The sequence below is a fragment of the Hyperolius riggenbachi genome, chromosome 9 (assembly GCF_040937935.1).
Source record: "Hyperolius riggenbachi isolate aHypRig1 chromosome 9, aHypRig1.pri, whole genome shotgun sequence".
NCBI lineage: Eukaryota > Metazoa > Chordata > Amphibia > Anura > Hyperoliidae > Hyperolius > Hyperolius riggenbachi.
The window spans coordinates 63,806,915-63,825,530 of NC_090654.1; the positions used below are offsets into that span (position 1 = coordinate 63,806,915).

Here is an 18,616-nt window from a genome sequence, read left to right on the forward strand (position 1 = left end):
GCTGAAAGAAGCCTCAGATAAAGTTTAACTTCTTTCCCCCCCATTTAAAGGTTTTAGAGATCTGTAGTCATCCTGACCCACCACACATAAATCCCGCTCACAGGTAGCGAATGTGTCCATTTTCGTTTTGCACAAAAAATAAAAAAACACATAAATAAGTTTAATTTTCAGACTTACAAGGGTATTACCAAAAATAAATGGGCATGGCAAAACATTTTACTGCACAAATGCACTGAAGTCTATAGGCATGATAAAAGAAAAAAAACAAAACAAAAAACAAAAAAAAAAAAAACACCCTTCAAAGAAAATTCTAATTTTTCCCGAAAAGGAGTATATTGCAAAAATATATTTTCAACAAAACTACTGAGTCAGGCAAAAATGCAAATTACAATAAGAAAATAACTTCAGTGAAAATTGGAATCCATCCCTACTCCAAAGTACAAAAACAGTTCTATCCAAGAGGAGGGGGAAGAAAAAAAAATAGCCATACTTGAGCATTGTCTGTACTTACATCATTCTCAGTAATGTTAATGGGAAGGCCTCTCAGCATTATGGTCTTGCTCTCCTTCTCATCGGCATAGTAATCATTGCGGTAGTCATGATCTACATATTCACCATCGGAGTGGTAGCCATCTTCAGATCGATCACTATTTCTCCTCTCACGGTCTCTGTCTCGCTGCAAGACAAACATTGCTTTCAAAAGATTACTCTAAAATTGATGGCTTCCCACACCAAATGAAGGGAGCGCTATAGATCACCCATATTAACCTTTCATTAAAATGTATGTCAATTTGTATTAATTTTCACACATTTTAGTCAGACACATTTTTGGTGTTTGTCTAATAATCTCACAGCCCAAAGCTCCTGAGTTGTGACAAGAATAGTGGTCAACAGAGCAAACCGAGGCAGGGAAACCATGCCTACTCTCTCCCCATACTGACAAGGTCTTCACAAGACCCCCATATTTGCTATGGAACTGACAAGAAGATGCTACTTGTGGAGCTGATTAGCCTTGTTTGTTCTCAGATTGCCAGCTGCCCGATTAGCACATCAGTCAGACTTCACTCATTGGGACAGATCTATAGATGGATCAGTGCCACCTATAAAAACTGTGCTTCTGCTGCTCATACCTAAACTGATGATCTTAAAGGATACCAGAGCTTTAAAAAAAATCAAGAAAAATGGGGAGAGGGAAGCAGGCATATACTGTCACCCATCCTGATGATGTCCGTCTGGGCCCCCCTACTGCCCCTCCTGCACGTGCCCCTGGCCAGCTCTGTGCAAGACGTCACTATGTTAGGTTTATTCAGCAGTGGTATGCTTTAACTATACGTTTGATTCCGAGTACAAGTTCAAGGTATGGCAGGGGTGAAGAGGAAAGAGGACATTAGGAAGCACAGCCTTTCTGGACATTACAGGCAAAGTGATCCTTCCACCATCTGCATCACTGCCGCCACTTGTCACGTTGAAATTTATATTACTTTGAAGTAGTTTTTTTTTTTCTCCTCTCAATACAATTTCCAGTTTCAAATGGTAGCAAAGCACAAAGTAAAGCACTTATTGTAATTCAACCTAGAAAGTGGAGGGACCATTTAAAGGTCTCGGCTGTCAAAGAACTAAGGTTACTCACATCTGGGCTGTCATAATCTCTATAATCATCATATCGGTCATCACGCTCTTCTCTGTATCGCTTATACTCATTGGATTCTCTGCGTCTGCTTCTAGGCATCCTGTCTTCACGCTCCTCTCGCTCAAACGCAGACCCGTATCTCCCACTTCGCTCGCTGCGACTAACTCTGCAAAACAAAGAAGAGTTACTTACCCATTTTACAAGATGGCTTCAAGATTAGTTTTGTAATATTTAGTAATGTGGTTATCAGTTCATATTTCAAAAGAGAATGTTTTCCCCTGCCATCTAAGGCCATTCTATGTATAATATAGACCCTATAACGCACTTACCGCTTGTCCGAGCCCATGCTCCTCCTCCAAGGTCGGGATCCCCGTGTGGCCGGAATGGTTGGTTATTCTGCAAAACATGATACAGTGATCATCAGTATTGTCTGTGCAGTCCTGCAGATACTGTACCTATGAGGAGTGGGCGATGTGTTATTCCCAGCTACGCACTTACATGATGATCCCATGAAAACTACAAACACCCAAAACACATTTCACAGTGTATAAACTACAGAGACACTAGATTATTGTTGCTAAAAAATTTGGGTGACAGCTGAATAATGGTTGCTGTACAAACACACTGTTCAGCCAAGTAACCTGTACTGTTCTATGGAGAGGAAAGGGAGGAGGATGAACAGGAGGTACCCTAGTTTGTTAAAGTGGACCTGAACTCTTGGACAGAACAGAAGGAGAACACAGAGAAATCCACCTTGTATGCATTTAGAGGGTTTAACTGGTCTAATTCCCCCTCATTTGTGTCTAATCACAAGTTGTAATTTGATCTCCGTGTCACATGACTGCCAATAACAGATAAGCTCATTTGAAACAGGCTGTTAACAATATGTCTGCTTCCATGAATCAGGAAGTAGAAACTGCAGATTTATTTTAGGATTTTTATTAGCTGTACTGTGAAAAAAGCAGTAACGCCGGTATTTGTTTTTCCACTCGCCTCATACGCATGCTAGATGTAAATCGGCTGATAAGGACCGTCCCTGCCAAGGCTCTAGCACGAGTACAGTAGCGCCTGAAGACTTGACCAGTGAAGAGCCCAGTGGATCGACTCGGTCGAGAGCATTGTTCTTTCTACTAACCCTGCCCATCAAATTACTGAATGGAGGCTAGTGACATCTGTACAGCTCTGGCCCTGCACTTATGCCCCAGAGATCCAGTCCTGATCTTTGCTGGGCAACTTGCCTCATACAGGTGTCCAGGCTTTACTGTCTGCCTGACCTCTGTAGAACTATTAGTTCACTAATCCAGTAGCTGAAAATGACCAGCAATTTTCAAGTTTCCAAATCACCACTGCAATTTCACAGCTCAAGTATCAGGAGTGCCTGTTATGCAGCCATCTTATTACTACTGGGGATATTCTGACTTATTTCAAGCTCCCAAGACACATCGCTTTCAGGATTTCACACTCATCTGCAGAGCTCTGTGGGGAGCCCTCAGGGAGAAATGCAGAACAAGTGAGCACAACATGCCAGTGAACATGCAGAAACCTAGTGGCTGCTATACATGGCGTCACACCTCCACATAAGTGAATAGGTTCCTCTGCTAGCAGATAGCATACAGGCAAGCTACATAAACTTGCTATAACTGCCGCAGTAATGATTGTTTCAGGCACCAGTTTATGAACAAGAGCTGTATAGACACCAGTCTGCTCCCAGGTGAGCAGCATGCTTTGTTCTATGGAGAGGAAAGAAGATGCAAGAGGCACTCTGCTGAAGCAACTTCCTTTGATGGAAATTGGAACAAAACATCTGCACTGTCTCCCCTGCCAGCGATGTTGGGGAAACTCTGTACCTTTTACATTTCCAGCTGGGGCGGATAAGGATTGCTTTGACCATGAAAAATCTAAAGTGTATGCAGTATAACTGAAAAAACAAGATAAAACCCACGCCAGAAGGTGTTTCAGCTATGGGTGTTAGGCCCCTTTCAGACGGATGGCTGAACTGCGCATTTGTCGAGCAGTTCAGTCTCACACTTGGTGCCCAACAGTGCAATTCGGGTGCAATTGAAATTATTGCAGCAGTTGGAACGCGACATGTGGCGTGTGAGCACGACTGTGGCTGAGATCAGATCCTACTCAGTTTGTACAGCGTCGGTACCAAGTGTCTGGCCGATGCAGGAGAGCAGCTGACAGGTGGTGACTTCACAGCTTGTCAGCTGCCCGTGTGAAAGGGCCCTTAGGGTACAGGAAGTGACAATTGTATATTAATTGCATCCAATCAAGTATATCGTTCCCAAAATAGAAAGAAAAATCACAATAAATGCAAACATTGGCAGTTAAATACTTGTAACAAAATGTAAAATAGCAATCTCCATTCAAACCTAAGAAGAGGTCATAAAGTAGGGTCAGAACATGACATCACTAGAGATAACTTTCCGTGTTTTGTTGTAATTTGTATGCAGCTTGGAATTGGGACAATCCAAACCAGCAGCATCTGTATCTGGCCTAATTTCAAGCTGCATGCAATGTGCAACTAAATTAATGCTAGATACACACTGAGATTTTCTGTCATATTGATTATTTATAACATATCTGATTTCCAATCGTTTTCTGATCGATTTCCAAGCGTTTTCCATTTACATCTATATATGTGTACCTAGCATTAAGTGTACTCGAGACACAAAGTAAAAATAAATAAAATACGCACACTTTTCTGGGGCTTCCTCCAGCCACATTCAAGCCGTTGGCAACCTCGCCATCCTCCCGGTCCGCCTAAATCCTCTGCTGCCTGTCCTGGTAAATCTGTCAGTCGCGGGGAGTGTTATGGAGCATGCATGGCCAGGCTGCGCATGTGCTGTAAGCAGTGACTGATAGATATACCTGGAAGGCCAGAGAAGGATCGAGACGACCCGGGAGGATGACGAGAGAGCCAATGGCTTGAAGGGGACTGGAGGAAGCCCCAGGTCGGAATGGATATTTTTTTTCCCATCTAGGGATTCCTTTAACTGATCTACAGCATCCATTCACAAAACACCGGCAAATGATGTGATGGTCGCCTAGATCAGGTTTTCTCAAACCTGTTCTTGTGACTCCTCAATGGCAACCTCACTTGTGCACAGGTAGGGTAATTAGCATCTCTAGAAGCTAGTGATGGGCCTGTTACTAAGGAGGGTTGGAGCCGATACAATCAATGTACGAATGGCATCAGCCTAGAGGCTAGTGATGCGCCTGTTACCAAGGAGGGGTGGCGAGAGAACAATGTGCTACGGCTGGGGAGAGAAGGAAAACAATGCGCTCAGGGAACAGTCACACACCACTATAGGTCTGTCCTAGCTTTGGGCATTATCATCAGGGACTCCTGTACACAAGCTAGATTCTCGACTGAAATGGTCCTTTATCCCAGGGCTGTGGAGTCGGTGCAAAAATCCACCGCCTCCTCTAATCTGCATATTACAATCTTGTTAATTGAAAGTATGTAACATGAAATGCATCTCTTAACTGCCAACACTTAGGAATTTAAAAAAAAAAGACAACTAAAGTGAGAAGGATATGGAGGCTGCCATATGTATTCCCTTTTAAACAATACCAGTTACCTGGCTATCCGGAGGATCTTCTGCCTCTAATACTTTTAGTCACAGACTAATGCTACATACACACTTGAGATAAAAGTCTTTGGAAAAGGCAAGATCACAGACCAATTTTACCCCCTTCCATGTAGTATGAGAGCCATACTCTACACCAGAGCTCCTCAATCCTGTCCTCAGGGCCCACCAACAGTACATGTTTTGCAGAAAACCACAAACATTCACAGGTGGGGTAATTAGTGTCTCAGCAGAGCTGATTAACTACCTCTGTGGATTTCTGCAAAACATGCACTGTTGGTGGGCCCTGAGGACAGGGTTGGGGAACTCTGCTCTACAGTCTATTCTATTGAGCTGAACTCCCCATCAGATAAAATCTTTGCAAGATGCTGCACACATTCAAAAGATCAGTATCTGCAAAAAATCTGTTCCTGCAAAATGCATTCATAGTCTATGATATCTGCAGATCCTCATACACACCTTGTTTAACAGACACCAGGATGGATCTTCAGATCTGCAGATGGATTGTCAGATCTGCAGATGAATGTCTGTTAAACAAGGTGTGTATAAGGATCTGCAGATATCAGACTATAAATGCATTTTGCAGGAACGGATCTTTTACAGATACTGATGTGTTGCATGTGTCCAGCATCTTCGTGTCCAGCATCTTGCAAAGATGTTTATCTGATGGGGAGTTCAGCTCAATAGAATAGACTGTGTAGAGTGTGGATCTCATACTACATGGAAGGGGGTAAAATTGGTCTGTGATCTTGCCTTTTCCAAAGACTTTTATCTCAAGTGTGTATGTAGCATTAAACTAGGACTTGGTAAGAGTACTTGTAGAAGGTACAGACAGGAATAAAGAACATCTATCAGGCCCTAGGCAATGTAACTGTGGGTAAATGTAAGAGTGATGTGCCGGTACTCTGTAAGGGAATGAGGGGATTCCTCTTCTATTACACATTCTTCATGCACAATCTGAACATGGACCAGGCCCTAGGCAATGTGAGTGTGGGTACATGTAAGAGTAATATGCAGGTACTCTGCAGGAGAATGAGGAGACTCCTCTATTACACATTCTTCATGCACAATCTGAACATGGACCAGGCCCTAGGCAATGTGAGTGTGGGTACATGTAAGAGTAATATGCAGGTACTCTGCAGGAGAATGAGGAGACTCCTCCTCTATTACACATTCTTCATGCACAATCTGAACATGGACCAGGCCCTAGGCAATGTGAGTGTGGGTACATGTAAGAGTAATATGCAGGTACTCTGCAGGAGAATGAGGCGATTCTTCCTCTATGGGCTCGTTTCCACTATCGCGAATCCGCATGCGTCCAACGCATGCGGATTCGCACATGTAATGCAAGTGGATGGGCCTGTTTCCACTGTAGCGTTGTTGAGGTGCGGTTTTTTTCAGCGGTGAAAAACGCACAAAAGAGCCGCAGAATTCGCCTGCGAGTGGAATGCATGCGAATCGCCACTAATGTATTTAATAGGGAAATCGCATGCGGCTTTGGTATGCGAATTTTTATGCGAATTCGCATGGAAATCAATGGAAATGCACATCGGCACTGCCATGGTTAAATTTGCATACAGCGTCATTCATTCGAATTTTCGTGCGAATTTGCATAAAAATTCGCATCCGCATGCAAATTTTTACCGCGGCGATTTGCACAGCACAAGTGGAAACGAGCCCTATTACACATTCTTCATGTACAATCTGAACCGGGTTTATGGGCGATAGACAACACCTCTTTGTTCAATGTGCACAACATTCCCTGCAGCTCTGTGGGGAGTGCATATGTAGAGTATAGTACTACTGTGTAACAAAGTAAACCTGAGACAGATGAAATTAAAGTTTTATACATACCCGGGGCTTCCTCCAGCCCTCTTCAAGTGAATCAGTCCCTTGCTGTCCTCCTCCACCACCTGGATCTTTTGCTATGGGTCCAGGTACTTGAGCCAGCTGCGAGAGCGTACTACACCTGCGTAGCACTATTGCGCAGGTGCAGAATGCTCCTGGCTGTGGGAGTGGCATGCGGCCGGACTGTGCTGAACTGGCTCAATTACCGGGACTCATAGCAGAAGATCCAGGTGGCGGAGGAAGACAGCAAGGGACTGATTAGCCTGAAGAGGGCTGGAGGAAGCCCCAGGTATGTATAAAACTTTTTTCATCCATCTCATGTACCCTTTAATTTGTAGTCATAAAACCAAATTTTAACATATCAAATTATTTGATTTCATGAGCAAAGGGAGTGCATAAATTTGCATAAACCAGCAGCAGCGCAGAATTATTTCCATATCATTGACCATCTGTATTAGTGACACAGCTACACATCAGGCTTTATACTTACAGCATAAGGTTATTTAGTATATATGTTACGGCTAGAACCCGAAGTGTGGCCACTTCGCGTTCTGGCCAGCCACTTCGGGTTCTGGCCGGCCAATGTGCGAAGTGGCCGCAGCGGAGCGGCCAATGTCAGAAATGTAATTACTACACTAAGCTACAATGTATTTGACGGCCGTCTCGCTGCGGCCAAATGTATAACAACTTGCTTAATTTCATTAAATATAGCCGGCGGCAATGTAATAGATGAAGCCTGCCTCCTCCTCCCCCTCCTCCTCCTCCCCCCCCCCCCGCCTCTCCGCCTCCCATAAGAGAGTTGTTAGTCGCGGCAGGGGTATCCTGCCGTTCTTGCAGAGCGGGTGCTCTTGCTTCCCCTGCCGCGACGAACGACTCTCGGGGACACGCGTGTCCCCGCCGGCTGCTCCGTATCGTATAGGAGGCAGGGAGAGGAGGAGGAGGCAGTGCGAAAGCCGGTGGCTTCATCTATTACATTGCCGCCGGCTATATTTAATGAAATTAAGCAAGTTGTTATACATTTGGCCGCAGCGAGACGGCCGTAAAACACATTGTAGCTTAGTGTAGTAATTACATTTCTGACATTGGCCGCGCCGCTGCGGCCACTTCGCACATTGGCCGGCCAGAACCCGAAGTGGCCACACTTCGGGTTCTGGCCGTAACATATATAAGAGATTTCTGTGTACACATCATATATACAGTCACAATCATAGATGTACCGTGTTTTCCCGAATTTAAGACATCCTCCTAAAGTAAGCCCTAGCCCATATTTCGAGTATACTCAAAATATAAGGCATCCTCCTAAAATAAGCCCTAGTCAGAATGGGCGCTAGGGTCCTGCTCCACATACCCCCACTGACCCCCCCCCCCCCCCACCCGCTTTACCTCCTCTGTGCCGGCTCCTGTCCCCCTCCTTTTCAAAAGTCTGATCCCCTACGGTTACTCCCAGGCATCATTCAAACCGCAGATCAGCGGTGACGTCAGCTTCTATAGCCCAGTAACAGCGCCGCCCTGTACAGGAAGTAAACACAGATCACTTCCTGTATATGGCAGCGCTTACTGGACTACATTAGCTGCCTTCGCCGCTGATCTGCAGTTTGTATCATGCCTGGCATAAACCGCACGGGGATCCCATCTCTTGGGGGGGGGGGGGGGGGGGGGGGAAGACAAGGAGCCAGCACAAAGGAGGTAAAGTGAGCAGGCGTGGGGGGGGGGGAATCTGCCTATATACACAGGGAGGAAATCTGCCTATATACACTTGGGGGAATCTGGCCATATATACAGGGGGAATCTGGCTAAATACTGAAGGGGGGATCTGGCTACCCCCACAAAATATAAGACCTCCCTGAAAATAAGCCCTAGCACATATTTTGGAAGGAAAATTAATTTAAGACAATGTCTTATTTTCGGGGAAACACGGTATATCTGACTTTAAAAATACGGGGACTGCTTTATTGAAGCAGCACAAGTATTTTTTGATTGGTTTATTTCATTTTTGTGGATTAAGCACAGCTATTACTATAGATATAAATCAGGCTCTCAACCAGGGTTCCTTGAGGACTCCGCAGGGGTTCCTCGGCATTTTACCCCATCGTGGGGGAAGTATAATAGAGAGCACACTATAATAGGTGGTACTGTAACAAGAAGCACTAAATTGGTGGGTCAGGAGACAGTAAAATGTGTGGCAGTGTAATAGGAAATAGTGAGATTAGCAGCCTAACCTATTTAAAGACCATGCCTCCTGAAAAATAAATGTAGGGGTTCCTCGACACCAAAAAATTGTTTGCAGGGGTTCCTTGAGATCCAAAAGTTATTTACAGGGTTCCTCCAAAATAAAAAGGTTGAGAAAGGCCGATATAAATGTATAACTATAATATGAAAAATAGAACATTATCATATTCCCTATTTTAATTACAGTTTAAATTTATTAGGAGTCGGTGCATTTTTTCCCCAACTCTTCGACTCCGACTCCACAGCCTTGCTTTATCCTTTAGAAACTGGCAGGATAGTGTACGTGTTAACGGCTCTGCCTCTGACACAGGAGACCAGGGTTCGAATCTCGGCTCTTTCTGTTCAGTATGCCAGCACCTATTCAGTAGGAGACCTTGGGCAAGACTTCCTAATGCTGGGCATACACGGGTCGATCCAGTGGGCGATTAGCAGCCGGATCGACTCCCGCCGCCGCGTCCCTGCGTGCACCCGAATCTATTCCCGCTCGTCCCCGCCGGCGCTTCTTATCTCCCGCTCGATTCGCCGCTATTGTCCGGCCGCGGGTGTCGAGCACAGAATCGATCCCCGCGGTGATTGGACACGTCAGATATTATCAATCAAGCTATCAGCGGCTCGATTGATAAGGGGGCATCGAGCCGTGTATGCCCAGCATAACACTGCTACTGCATATACAGCATGCCCCAAGTGGCTGCAGCTCTGGCGCTTTGAATCCACCAGGAGAAAAGTGCGATATAAATGTTCTGTGTCTTTAGTCCAGCGTGTGCACATAACTAGGGAACCAAAATTAGTAGGGACTCAACTGGAAAGTAGGACAGATTCAGAACGGGAAAGATTATGAAATGACAGCTTCAGTGTTCTCCCCAGAAATTTTTTCCAGCCGGGTGGCATGAAAAAGTAGCCGGGTGGGGCAAGATGATAGAATGTAGAGCCGGTACTCCTCCGCACAACTCTGCTTATAGTATAGGAGGAGGTGAGCTGATGACAGCCGGGTGGTCACCAAAACTAGCCAGGTGCAGGACCCGGCTAAAAGAGCCTGGGGAGAACACTGAGCTTGATCAATCAATTGTCAATTACTGTATTAGCCTTCTGCAAAATCTCATTTCAGAAGCCACTAATCCCAGTTCCTGATTGTCAACGAGATGCAAACAATTTCAAATTGATACAGAATTATGCAGCTTGAAAAGGGATCAATACTGCCCAGGTATCATTAGATTGGCCAAATTACAATCTGCATATACAGTCAATCTTGTTCTAGTAAACTATGATACTGTATAGTAAACCTCTGGATATAGATAACTCCGTGCTCAGGTCCCAGCAAACACACCTGTATAAATATACAATATATGACCAATTCTAATATAGTAAACTACTTTTCCTGGTCCCTTGGAGTCATTATAATGTATTTATATAGCACAAACATCTTCCGCAACACTAAAGAGTATACTGTCTTGCCACTTACTGTCCCTCAAAGGGGCTCGCAACCTACCATAGTCATAATCCCTACCATAGCCATAAATATACGTATGTATCATTTACTGTATGTATCATAGTGTAGGCTAATTTAGGGGGAAGCCAACTAACTTATCTGTATAATTTAGTTGTGCAAGGAAAGTGGAGTGCCCAGAATAAACTCAGAGACACAGGGAGAACATAAACTCCGTGTAGATCTTGCCCTGGCCAGGATTTGAACTGGGGACCCAGCGCTGCAAGGCGAGAGCGCTAACCACTATGCCCATATAAAGGGATTCTACTGTATTTGCATAATTCTGCATCAACTCAAAATTCATTTAAAGGGACCCCGCTCACTTCTCATGGGCATGCCTGTAAGACAGACGACTTCCAACAAACGTGTGCTATGACCCCTCTGGAGGAGCTGGCCATGTGTGTCACTTCCTCTTCCTGCTTCATTCAGTGATGCACTTCTTTAATTAACAGAAGACAGGGGTGACCTGGAAGTTATAACATAGCCAAGATGGCAGCCACGATTTTTAAATTAAAATTGAAAAAACTATTTGGTGTAGAATGGTGATGCAGGCATCAAATGAAAATCTTTAAGTACTTTGCAGTACTGGTCGGAGTCTTACAGGCATGCCCATGAGAGGTGCTCGGAGTCCCTTTAAAAATCACATTTAGCAGATTCGAGCTTAAAACTTAAACACGATTCTTAATTTTGCTCTACATTAACAAGAATCATCATGGACTGAACCAGAACTTTGCACGTAACTAATGTGATTCAAGAGACTAATGATAGCCTAAAGGCTGGTTCACACCAGCTTCTGCAGTCGTCCATCCTAGTTAAAGGATACCAGAGCCAAAATCAATGAGAAACGGTGGGAGCAGGCATTGGTGAGCTGTCCTGATGCTCACCGCTCCCCCCCCCCCCGTTCTCCATCCCCCCCCCACCTCTAAATGCTCGAGTTCAGTGCGCGGCCGCAGTGCTCTGTGCATTAAGTCATGTGTATGCATAAAGGGCCCCCAGACTTGTAATGCCATGCATACGCGGCTCGTTTTCTGCCGGCGCATGCCCGCTTGTCCGCGCGGATCGATTGCCGCTCGTCTCCGCTTCCTTATCACTGCTCGATTCCCTGCCATTGTCCGCCGGCGGGAGTCAAGGGGGCACGGGTCGAGCGGTATGATCGGGCCAGCTGAATATTATCAGCTGGCCGGATCAACTGGACGATACACGGTACAGAAACGTACCGTGTATCCCCAGCATAAGACTCACAGTCAGACTAGCACAGGCATGCCTGACGAAGGCGACACAGAAAAGGGTGCTGGAGGCCACTTAGTCAGCGGAGTGGCAGAATGGAGAACAGGGGGGCGGTGAGCATCAGAAGAACTCACCATACATGCCTGCTCCTCCCGTTTCTAATATTGATTTCAGCTCTGGTATCCTTCAAACACCAGGATCAAACATGCTCTGCAATGAGATGAATGGTATTGTTCATCTCAATACATTTTCCCATTGATTCTGCGAACGTTTCGGTCAAAATTCCTAAAACACTGAGTGTAGCATCCCGCAGTGATTGCGTTCAGCGGTTCCATGTCCCCATGGGGCTCAATATGCAATGGGAACTGATACCTAACGCTTTTCTACTCTACTACTTCCAGAAAAGCTTAACATTCCTAAGACATACTGATATTTAACTTAGGTCCCCCCTCCCCAAATGGCATTACATTATGACAAGGACACTAGACTAACAAGGCTTAGATTGTTGTGTGTGTGGGGTCCAGTGTTAGTCATGGAGACAATCTGAAGATATAACAAAAGAGGTTTAGGTGATACATTTGATGACTACTTGTACAAGATTCCTTTGTAAGCTTTCTAAATGTTTCTTCTTCAGGCATGATACAGAAATGGATCAGAACAGTACACGGACATTTCTTTTGTATGGTTCTGATCCAGTTCTGTGCAATGCCTGAAGAAGAAACAAGTTTCAAAAGCTTGCAAAGAAATGGTCTACAGTTATTCACCTTAACATCTTTTGTTGTTGGTTCTTTTAAGTTTTAGATTGTGAGCTCCTCTAAAGGTAGCCATACACTGGTCGATTTGCCATTAGATCGACCAACTGACAGATCCCTATCTGATCGAATCTGATCAGAGAGGGATCGTATGGCTGCCTTTACTGCAAACAGATTGTGAATCGATTTCAGCCTGAAACCGATCACAATCTGTTGAGCTGCTCCTGCCGCCTGTCCCCCCCCGTATACATTACCTGAAGCTGGCTCCGGGTCCTCTTCTCCGTGCTGCACCGCATCCCAGGGTACACTGTGTCACTAGAGCGCCCTCTATTTGAACTTCCTGGTCACTGGAGTGACACAGGAAGTTAATGTACGCTAGGATGAAAGCAGGAACAGAGCGGTGCAGCGCGGAGAAGATGCCCGGGAGCCAGTGTCAGGTAATGTATACTTGTATCGGATCGGCCGCCGCTAGCGACGCGCTCCCTACCCGCGGGCGATCGACGGTAATTTCCCGCACGGCGCAATCGACGGACCGATCCGATTTCAGGAGGAAATTGGATCAGTGGGTGCGTTTAGCGTTAACGATTGGCAGCAGATTGAATCCCAGTGATCGAATCTGCTGTCGAAACGGCGGCAAATCGGGCCAGTGTATGGCCAGCTTTAAGGTCATTTAAAGCGGTATCACCATAAAAATCAAATTTCAACAGCAACTGGTCTGAGTGTATTAAGTGATAAAGATGCTAATCCTGCAAGCAAAACTTTTTCTGCTGTTATGGTTTGTAGTTATCACATACCGTACTTTAGGAGCACTGGCCCTAGTGCCAAACAGTGCCACAGACTTGAATCCTGGAAGTTCTTTTTATCTATTATATATTCCTCCACTTCCATTTATTTCCCTGCCTTGCTGCTTATCAGAAACACCCTCTGATCACTTGTGTTTACAAGCAAGGCTGAAGTGACTCAGTGATCGGATGTGTAAATGAAAAAAAGACAGTGCAGTTGTTAGTATACACCTCAGTGGGAGTGTCTGAAGACTCTGGGAAGAGGACAGCTAATGAATACACAATGAGCAAGAGAAGGGAGGGGGAGAAAAAAATTGTCAGGGAGGATATGATGTCAGCATTAGCTTGGCAAGATGGCCACTACCTAGAATAGGATTTTCTGCTTTTCCTTTATAAAATTCACAGGAATCATTACGTGGATAGCACAATACATCTGTTACATAAGTAGAATTCATCTACTTATATATGTGGTTTCTATTTTATTTCTAGGTTAGCATGGGTGTTTTGTTCTTTAAAAAACTTGACTATGGACTCCATCAGCTCTATATAAACACAAATTGAAATATAAAATATAGAATATACAGTGGAGGAAATAATTATTTGACCCCTCACTGATTTTGTAAGTTTGTCCAATGACAAAGAAATGAAAAGTCTCAGAACAGTATCATTTCAATGGTAGGTTTATTTTAACAGTGGCAGATAGCACATCAAAAGGAAAATCGAAAAAATAACCTTAAATAAAAGATAGCAACTGATTTGCATTTCATTGAGTGAAATAAGTTTTTGAACCCTCTAACAATAAAAGACTTATACTTAGTGGAAAAACCCTGGTTTGCAAGCACAGGTTTCTTGTAATTGATGACCAAGTTTGCACACATTTTAGGAGGAATGTTGGTCCACTCCTCTTTGCAGATCATCTCTAAATCCCTAAGGTTTCGAGGCTGTCTCTGTACAACTCTGAGCTTGAGCTCCCTCCATAGGTTTTCTAATGGATTAAGGTCCGGAGACTGACTAGGCCACTCCATGACCTTAATGTGCTTTTTCTTGAGCCACTCCTTTGTTGCCTTTGCTGTATGTTTTGGGTCATTGTCGTGCTGGAACACCCATCCATGACCCATTTTCAGTTTCCTGGCAGAGGGAAGGAGGTTGTCGTTCAGGATTTCACAATACATGGCTCCGTCCATTTTCCCGTTAATGCGATTAAGTTGTCCTGTGCCCTTAGCAGAAAAACATCCTCAAAGCAAAATGTTTCCACCCCCATGCTTGACGGTGGGGACGGTGTTTTGGGGGTCATAGGCAGCATTTTTCTTCCTCCAAACACAGCGAGTTGAGTTAATGCCAAAGAGCTCTATTTTGGTCTCAGACCACAGCACCTTCTCCCAGTCACTCACAGAATCATTCAGGTGTTCATTGGCAAACTTCAGACGGGCCTGCACATGTGCCTTCTTGAGCAGGGGGACCTTGCGAGCCCTGCAGGATTTTAATCCATTGCGGTGTGATGTGTTTCCAATGGTTTTCTTGGTGACTGTGGTCCCTGCTAATTTGAGGTCATTCACTAACTCCTCCCATGTAGTTCTAGGATGCTTTTTCACCTTTCTCAGAACCATTGACACCCCACGAGGTGAGATCTTGCGTGGAGCCCCAGAGCGAGGTCGATTGATGGTCATTTTGTGCTCCTTCCATTTTCGAACAATCGCACCAAGAGTTGTCACCTTCTCTCCCAGCTTCTTGCTCATGGTTTTGTAGCCCATCCCAGCCTTGTGCAGGTGTACAATTTTGTCTCTGACATCCTTGGACAGCTCTTTGGTCTTTCCCATGTTGGAGAGTTTGGAGTCTGCCTGATTGATTGATTCTGTGGACAGGTGTCTTTTATACAGGTGACTAGTTAAGACAGGTGTCCTTAATTGACTAATTGAGTAGAAGTGTCTAACCACTCTGTGGGAGCCGGAACTCTTAATGGTTGGTAGGGGTTCAAAAACTTATTTCACTCAATGAAATGAAAATCAGTTGCTATCTTTTATTTAAGGTTATTTTTTCGATTTTCCTTTTGATGTGCTATCTGCCACTGTTAAAATAAACCTACCATTGAAATGATACTGTTCTGAGACTTTTCATTTCTTTGTCATTGGTCAAACTTACAAAATCAGTGAGGGGTCAAATAATTATTTCCTCCACTGTACATAAGGGTGGAGGCATGGGCTTTCCCATTTGCAGCATAGAGAGGAAAATGTGGGCTAATTGTGTGTAGTGTGTAGCAATTGAAAGCCAAATTATTTCGTTCCCCACCATCCATGGCAGCCTGGAGGGGGAATAGTAATTAACACAGCCGGGACTTGTGCAGCAGCAGGATCAGCCATATACCAGCTGTATCCTGTGCCCAAGTCTTCCTGCGCTGATTTCAAATGTATGTGTGTGCAGGGATGGGGCCCCCCATAGACAGAAAATGGTGATAGGATAAATGAGAAGGATACAGGCAACATATACAAAATTCAGCAGGCAGTGGGAAAAGATATGCATAGGATGCAGAGATGGGGACACTCATATAAAGGCTACATAGGATAGTAGTAGCAGTCATGAGGTCTCATACAGAATACACAGGATCATGTGTAGTCATATTCAAAATACACAGGATCATGTGTAGTCATATACAGAATACACAGGATCATGGTATATGTGAGGAAACGCAGATAGTGTCAATTTCATACCAAATATAACTGGAGCCAGAGATGGGCAATAAGAATGAATGAATATGTAAGCATCATGGAAATAGATGAATTACCTGTAGCAGCATAGGATAATGGGGCAAATGAGGAGGTGCCGGTGTTCCAACATTTTAGCATACCCGACAGAATAGCATACAAATGCTACTGAGCATGTGCAAAGTCATGCAGGGCATACATTAACCCCATAATACCCATCAGCAGCATTAACCTTTTCAATCCCAGTTACCTGCCTATGTGCTGATGTGCAATCTCCACTATCCAAGTGGACATAGAGTTAGAATAAAAAGTTGTCCGAGCGAAGCGAGGACCGAGCCCGCAGCCCAGCGAGCGGGCAAGGGGACACTGATTCTACTAACAAGGGGTATATCACTTTAAATGTATGCTGTTTTGTCAATGTATGCTAGTTAGTTGGAACACCGGGGATGACCCTAATACACCCTCTAGATCAGTGATGGCTAACCTTTGCACTCCAGCTGTTACAAAACTTCAAATCCCATCATGCCTCTGCTTCCCAGAGTTATGCTTAGAGCTGTCAAGAGTATTACAATGCCTCATGGGACTTGTAGTTCCACCACAGCTGGATTGCCAAGGTTAGCCATCACTGCTCTAGATTGTAAGCTCACTAGGGCAGGGATCTCCTGGACCTCCTCCTAGTGTTTCTGATGTGAAAATGCACCAGTACCGGTGATGTCTCAAACCACCCATTAACCACTTAACGACCGCCTAACGCCCATAGCGGCCTTTCCATGCTAGTTCACGGAGACTGTCTCCGTGAACAGTGTGCGAGCCGCCGATCGCGGCTCGCACGCATAATGTAAACATCCAGGGAAGAAATCCCCGCTGTTTACATCACACGGCGCTGCTGCGCAGCAGCGCCGTGACGTAGATCAGCGATCCCCGGCCTCTGATTGGCCGGGGATCGCCGGCATCTGATAGGCAGAAGCCTATCCTATCCGGCGCAGGACGGAACTCCGTCCTGCACCACTCACAGGGTAAGGGAGAGGGAGGGAAAGCCGGGGAGGGCGGAAAGCGCTGCGGAGGGGGGCTTTGAAGAGCCCCCCCCCCCGGAAAGTGCGGGCAGCCGGCGCCGATCAGACTCCCCCAGCAGGACATCCCCCTAGTGGGGAAAAAAGGGGGTGGGGAGGGGGGGAAGTCTGATCGCCCTTGCTATTTCCTGATCGGTGCTGCGGGCTGGAGAGTCCACGCAGCACCGATCAGAAGAAATTCACGTGGTCCTTAAGTGGTTAATTTATGTATCTGTATTACTAGATGTCCTAATTGTATATGTTTACATGCCCTACCAATTGTTTTATACGATGTACTGCACTACAGGAGATGTCGGTGCTAAATAAACAATAAATAAGAGCATATAGAAGTCCAGCAATTCTAGATCCCCATATGCAGAATTTAAAAGAAAAAAAAAAATCAGGGTTGGGTACATGACGAGTATAGAGTGATACGTACAAATATAGAGCAGAGATTTTTTTTTTTATTTATTTATATAGCGCCAACATATTCCGCAGCGCTTTACAAGAAGCACAAAGATGCTGCATATAGGAGGGTTATAGGAGGGTAATAAGAGGGAAAAGGAGAGTCCTCCCCCAACTTATGTGAATCTGTGTACCCAGGTATGGCTCTGGGGACTGGGCCCCCGCCCCCCATATACAACGCATGGAGGTCAATAGAGAGCACACAGGAGATATAGCAGCCCACCATACGCAGCGTATGCAGGATAGCTGGTGGGGGGGGAAGGGACGTGTCACGCGTAGGCACGACGTACGGGTTATATCAGGACCCCCCTGGCATTCACAAAAGTCATACGTGCGTTTAGGGGGCATTTGGAGACCCCCGCAGCCGGTTCTCACCTGTGGTTGCCGCACCCGTGGGCGCAGCCTCGTCTCTCAGAAGAAAATGTACGAAATGGCGCCGCTCCGTCTTCTCCTCTCCACAATGCACTGCGCCTGCTGGAAGCTTCCACTGCACACTACGCATGTGCTCCCTTACAGCTCAGCCTACCAGCCAATGGCAGTGCAGCGCAGAAGCGGGGTGTGCTGGGAAGTGTAGTGCGGGCGGCGGCCAGCGAGAACTTTGGGGGCTGCGGAGAATGCGTTTCTATAGAGTGTGCAGCGTGTCAAGATATAACACGGCTTTTAACACTGGGGATGTTCAACCTAGACCCTATAAATAAATTCTTATAATTTAAAGACATTCCTAGAACTTTCCTGTGCATAACTGAAAAAAAAAATCTAGCATCATCATCAAAATTATAGGCTGGGGCCACGCCTGTTGAAAAATCAATGCGATTTGCGCAATAATCGCACGTTATGCTTTTTGATAGCGGCGTGT

General features: G+C 45.3%; 1 protein-coding gene across 2 annotated transcripts in view; it reads right to left on the reverse strand.

Annotated features, from left to right (window-relative positions):
• The window catches only part of RBM5 (RNA binding motif protein 5), a 47,446-nt gene extending 29,204 nt beyond the window's left edge, over window positions 1–18,242 (reverse strand). For both annotated transcript variants that reach the window (XM_068252936.1, XM_068252935.1), the window contains exons 1-4: window positions 18,136–18,242; window positions 1,960–2,026; window positions 1,631–1,796; window positions 512–676 (exon numbers count right to left, since the gene is read on the reverse strand). In XM_068252936.1, the coding sequence (XP_068109037.1) occupies window positions 512–676; window positions 1,631–1,796; window positions 1,960–1,976 (348 nt within the window). In that variant the 5' untranslated portion in view covers window positions 1,977–2,026; window positions 18,136–18,242. The remainder of the gene's footprint in view (window positions 1–511; window positions 677–1,630; window positions 1,797–1,959; window positions 2,027–18,135) is intronic.
• Window positions 18,243–18,616: the final 374 nt, after the last annotated feature.